At 43.4% G+C, this 6,000-nt stretch overlaps 1 protein-coding gene across 1 annotated transcript in view; it reads right to left on the reverse strand.

Moving 5' to 3' along the window:
- The window catches only part of LOC118776374 (phosphatidylinositol 3-kinase regulatory subunit alpha), a 28,518-nt gene extending 23,227 nt beyond the window's left edge, over positions 1 to 5,291 (reverse strand). The window contains exon 1 of the mRNA XM_036526694.1: positions 4,772 to 5,291. Coding sequence (XP_036382587.1) covers positions 4,772 to 5,102 — 331 coding nt within the window. The 5' untranslated portion in view covers positions 5,103 to 5,291. The remainder of the gene's footprint in view (positions 1 to 4,771) is intronic.
- Between the last annotated feature and the right edge of the window lie 709 nt (positions 5,292 to 6,000).

A 6,000-nucleotide genomic window follows, 5' to 3' on the forward strand; every position in this document is an offset into this window, starting at 1 on the left:
GACCTTCCTCGACACAATGCTAAAGGAACGTACAAATCTGACTGCTTGGCCTGACACAGAATGACCCTTTTGCGGAACACAAGTTCACGGCCCCTCAGCTTTGAGAAATTCTCACTGGAGGCACACCCCGTGGCCTTGCTCTCTGGAGCTAATCCCCGACAGAGCTAAACTGATTAACTTTACCTCACTTCAAGTGGTATTACAATATCTGAATGCATGACAAAGGCAACCTCATTATTTACAAAAAAAGCTAAAGCACATCACCAATTTTTAACTTAATTATGGTAGAGCTTATTGCCATTTATCCAAACAACCGCAAGGTGCTTTTTTGAGGCTTACAACACATAGTAAGTAATTTAAGCTTTAAGTTATTAATACTCTTTATCTAACGCAAGGTTTCTTTAACTTTTGGTAAGTGATATCACCCAGGCGGTGAGGCTCAAAGCTCATTGTAATGAATGTTTCTTGATTCTCAGAATCCTGAAACCAGGTCATCATGACCCATGCATGTCTGAAGATGATCAGCAACTCTGAAGGGGAATGACTTCTGTGGAACTGTGCTGTTTATGTGAGACAGTGTCCTGTGCCAGGCCACAGAAAGGGCATAGTATATGTTCATGGAGCCTCAGATATCTGATACCCATTAAAGACCATTTTTTTATAATCTAGACAGCCACAGTCACTGACAGAAATTTGTTCAATACAAGAGAAGCCATTGGCCAAATGCAACAGTAACTCCCACTAAAGAAGAGGATGACTTGGCTTTAGCCATAGAGCCAGAAATGGCTGGATTTCAGCCAATGAGGACAGATGAGCACACACACCATCATAGATGTGGTTAAGAGTATTCCATGACAAGACATTCTAGTGCTCTTGTGCAAAAGGAGACCTCAGGAGGGAGGTGTCACCCAAAACAAACAGCCAAAATGCTGCAAAGCTTTTGGCAGTGTGAAAGATGTACTCTTCCCAGCAGAGGTCCAAAACTACGGTCCAAACCATGCACTCAGTTCTAAAACGTGGAGGGAGTAAGACAAGAGAATATCCACTCCAGTAGATCAAAGCAAGACGGCCTCACATCTGCCCAGAGAATGCAGAACACACACAGCTCTCTTGTGTTTTGAGATGAAGGACCGTATTAATTTTTCTACAGCACAGATCATATTGTTCAGTAAACAGCTGAAACCCTTAGTTCACTATTCAATTTGGAATTGAAATAACTAATAAAATAATGCCAAGGAATAAAAGAGAACATTAAAACCAAGGTGATATTTTACAGTGACAGATCATTGGGTTTTTTCTGTTTACATTCTTTAACGCTGCTACAAGGTTCAGCTTTTTCCCCATACTTCCATGTCTTTGGATATACAGCCCAATAGCTTGACCTAGGTACCTCCCTAGATAGCCTGCTGGTTGCAATTCGATACCACACATTCCTATTGCTGTTGTGACTGCACTTTAACTAAGCAGCCCACGCTGCACTGCCATGACAACCAGGATACTACTATTTGTGAGGCTGGTCGTAAGACAAACAGACTGAAATCACATCTACACATTGTACCCATTGCCACCCAAATCATACTACAGCTAAATGGCTAACTAGCTATATATATGGAAATGGGCACTGACTGTGTGTCTATAACTTCCTCAAGGACCGGGGGATGAGAAACAGTAATTTATGTGTGGCGGCGCATTCTCTGAAAGAAAGATGGGCACCAAGATTTATTAAAAAATACAATCCCTTCCCCCATATTCTGTACCCTGTGACACATCACAACTTGCACCGACCTAGCTACAGCACTGCATGGGTTGACTTCCTTTTCCAGTAAAAAAAGAAATTAGAACCAAAAGTAACCCTATATAACCCTGTATATTGCAGCACTGCTCTAGTGAATGTGTATAGCAGGAGGTTTGCCTGTGAAGCCAGAGAGGATGTGGGCAGTTTCGTGATGAAGCCCGAGCTTAAACCATACCAGTGAGGAAAAAGTCACGAGTTCTGGATCATAAAGTTAATAGCTTACACCATGCACGTACTTTCAATGGCACAGTGATGTTCAGAGAAAACTACATTCAGCAAAGCGTCACTGCATGGGATTTAATCAGTTCCCACTGCAGCAAGATGGAGGACAGTAGTTCAGCAACACATGTATGTTCTTTAATAATGGAAGGCTGTGCTTGGGCATATCATTCCACCCAGTGACTGCAATTGCGAAACCCAATACATCTTATAATGCTGTACACATAACACTCACTAGGCTAGTGCAGTCCGATGTATTGGTTGCCTGCCCGTTTGTGACACTTTCTTTGCATGACAAATTCCCACGATCATGGTTGGAATCGGCCCTGTTGTGTCGGCTATCACTGAGCGCTCACATTTCAAAGTCGATTCCAATTCAAATACCAGTCACATTATAGACCCTGACAACCAGCCAAATGTTCCTTTTACGATTACAATAAAAGTGCAAACTAAAACACAGTAATTACTCATCTGAGGGCTGGACCACTCTGTCACTTTCCAAACGTTTTCTGAGGAGAACAGGAGGAGCAAGCCAAGGCTTTGCAGCATGGAAACCAGGACCAGCTGGAGTTCATTTTCGGCCACCCCCACATCTGCTGATCAGAAGGCAAAGCCCTGTGGATCAGGGCTTTCGGAGGCCCCCGTCCAATCTAACCCCTCTCCTTCCCTCCCTCCGCAACCCAACCCGAGGCGCATTATGAAAACAAAAAATAATATCGGAGGAAGGGGGAGAGAGGATCTGCCAGGACCCTTCAGCGGCCGGCAGTAAATCACAAACACTCTGAAGCAACAAGAATTCAACACCCAGCCCCCAGTTCCTAGTACAGGCCCCTCAGTCGGGGGAACAGAGGCCCTTTTCTTCCCCCCTTTCCCGACGCTGCATTTACACAAGCCTGAAGCCCCGCTCTGCCACTCACCGCCCACCCAACACTGCCTGCCTTCATCAGGCTTCCGCCCCCGGTCGCATGAGCGAACGTTTTTCCACTGTCACGCCATAAACAATTTGTTCTGCGAAGAGGGGACCAGAGCTGTCAGGGGAGATGAGCAAGTGGCTTTCACAGGGTCATCTTACTTTGTGACGCCTCCATTTACCTTACCTTTTAAACATGCCGATGCAGCCCATTCAAAGTCGACTATTTTGCATGTGTTTTAGATCCTGCTGCTGACAATGACATCATAGCTACCTGAACAGTAGGAAGGCTACCCAGCCGTTTTTTTCTTCCCTACCTTTCAGTTGGTAAATTTCTCAAAAGTGCTGCCAAGATCCTGTGAATCTGTCATTACTTTAAAGATCCTTAATTATTGCTGTCCAAGATTTTCCTGTTATGCAAGTGTCTGACCAGAGGGGCACTGTGTGAATCAGAGAGAGGGCCTCCATGTACTGGCCAAGAAATACATTTCTCTAGGTAATCATCACCTTAGCATAAAGTCCTGAACAGGCTGTTCTGGGACCAGTGTCCTACCAGTGTTCCACAGTGTTGCTCTACCTTCGCTGTGCAATTCCAGAGAGAAATGCTACAGCGTGAACAGCTATGGTAATTGCTATTATCAGTCCCCTGTCAGCATAAGCCGCGGCTTATCTTTTACTGCCAGAAGTAGAAATTTCACTGTTATTCATCAAACAAGTCTGAATTCAATTCTGTCCACTTAGAAAACACATCTGACAGCAACTGACAGTAGAAACTGTCATCAAATGCTGAGTGGTGCACATTCATTTACTTGAAAGAGTATACATGGATTTTTTACAAAACTTCCAATAATCATCAGCACCTTATTAATTCATTTAAAAAAAGGTCTCAAAAGATTTTGGTTACTTTTAAAAAGATTTTACATACTTTCAAAATGTATTTTACTTATGGTTTAAATGAGTAAAACGTATATTCATTCAACCAAAAATGTTATCACTCACTGGTCCCCCTACTGATTTTAAAGGTGTGAGTGTCAATGGACAAACCTGAATGGTTTACAACAGTGGGTATCCATATAGCCACCAACAACTGCATTTTACTGAACATATCCAGTCTAGCAATGCCTCTTGACTCACAGTGGTAACCCATTTTCACCGGTAATGCATCACGTTTCACATTACATCTTGTTCTCTCAGATGCACAAAACGCTTTCCATGAAATCCTGCTCTTTATGAATTTTGATTTGAAATTAGCATGCGGCGCCAGACTTCAAAGTAATAAATTCCCCCCGGCACTGGATCTCTGGAATGGCTTCAACCCAATTAGTACTGCTGCTAGATGGCAACATAATCGTGGATGAGCAGCTCCTCCCCATCCAGACAGTGTGTAGCCACATCGCAAGTGACCCACAAAGCAGACGAATTTTGAGATAAATTCAAAGGAACATGGAACCCAAGCATAATATAAAATTTTGTCCTGGAAGTTGTACATCTGAATTCTGGGTGGGGCACTGCCATTGCATGCATAGACAGGAAATCTAACCTTAATTTCTTCAGCAAAACTTTCAACTGCATAAATGTATAAATGTGCAAATAAAAAAGGCAAGCTTTGCAAGTCATTCCAGATAAGGTCCGCTTCCAGGGGAATAAATGATGAAAAAATTAACCAAACAAAACATATGTTTTCCAGCAACCAGTTTCTCCAGGTACAACATGTCATTAGTTGGGATTAAGGAACAAGCCAGAGGTTAACATAAAATTGACAGACGGTGTTTTATCAGCAACAACAAACAGATGAGCAGAATATAACGTGTAAATGGCACCAAATACGGCAGCGATTCAACACTCACCTTGCTCTGACTCTGAATCGGCCTTGGATGATCCCGGCGCTACAGGGAGGGGTCGGGGAGGCCTCGGTTTGGGCGTCGGGGGTGAAATTCTTTTCTTGCCTATGAACTCGACATAGGTCCCAGGGAAGTCCCCTTTCTCCTGTGTCGTCTCATTAAAACCAGTCAGCCAACCAATCTCCTCCGGTCTCTCCTCGAAACCGTCGCCGTAGCCCAAGGCCAGCAGAGTGCCTTTGCTCACGACCAGTATGTCTCCAACATGCAGGCTGATGTCCTCTTCCCTCTCCTTCTTGTAGTCGTACAGCGCTCTGTACTGGTACCCCTCTGCACTCATCTTGGTTACTTTGCGTCACAGATTATTACTCCGGAAGGCCAATAAAGACTAAAAACCTTTCCTATCTAGAGACAGTGGGCCTACCAAGTTATTCTCACACCGCCCCCCAAAAAACCCCACAAATAGATAAAACTAATTTGAAAGCACAGTCCACATGCCATCTATTTACAACATGAATTTGATGTTGATGGTGTGCGTGCCCCACCCACCCACCCAAAAATAATAACAACAAAAAAATCTAAAGAGGTCCTTCCTCTGTCATTCTCAGCAGATGACGAATCCCCTTTGAATGTCAATTTCGAAGCTTCAGAGATCCGGCTGGTTTTAAAGTCCTGCAGTCGGTGGCACCTTCATGGTGCTTCAGACACAACATGCCCATCTGTCTAGTACATTCCGCGGTTCGTCTGTGAACGCATCGCTGACCTAGAAACAGAAGAGAAGCCATTTAAAATGCATTGCGTAAGTGGAGCGCTCCACAGAGTTCACTGGCACCCTAATGGAGAGACAGGCCGGTTTAGCTCACCTCTTTACACATCGTGCTCTTTTTTCCTTTCACAATTCAACTGAATCTGTTTACTTTCTGCAGCTTAGTTTTGATTAGTTATGCACTGCTGTCTATACAAACACTTGTATTGTGATTCTGCTCAGAATCAAAGACAAATTAATTATTTGCTACAGTGTGACAACCCTAGGTGGTTTCCAAGACTTCACTGTAGAGCAGCACTTCTAATCTGCAGTATTTTATAAAAGGAAATGCAAAATTTGCACACATCTGTGTACAATCAATGCTACCAAATAAGTTAAGAGAAAATTGTAGTTTGCAGAATGAGTCAGAACAAATATGAGTTGTAGTTCAGAAAAAAGAACCATTCTTGATGAATTCTGAATCTTTAATCCA

Source organism: Megalops cyprinoides, chromosome 4, assembly GCF_013368585.1.
Source record: "Megalops cyprinoides isolate fMegCyp1 chromosome 4, fMegCyp1.pri, whole genome shotgun sequence".
NCBI classification, from domain to species: Eukaryota; Metazoa; Chordata; class Actinopteri; order Elopiformes; family Megalopidae; genus Megalops; species Megalops cyprinoides.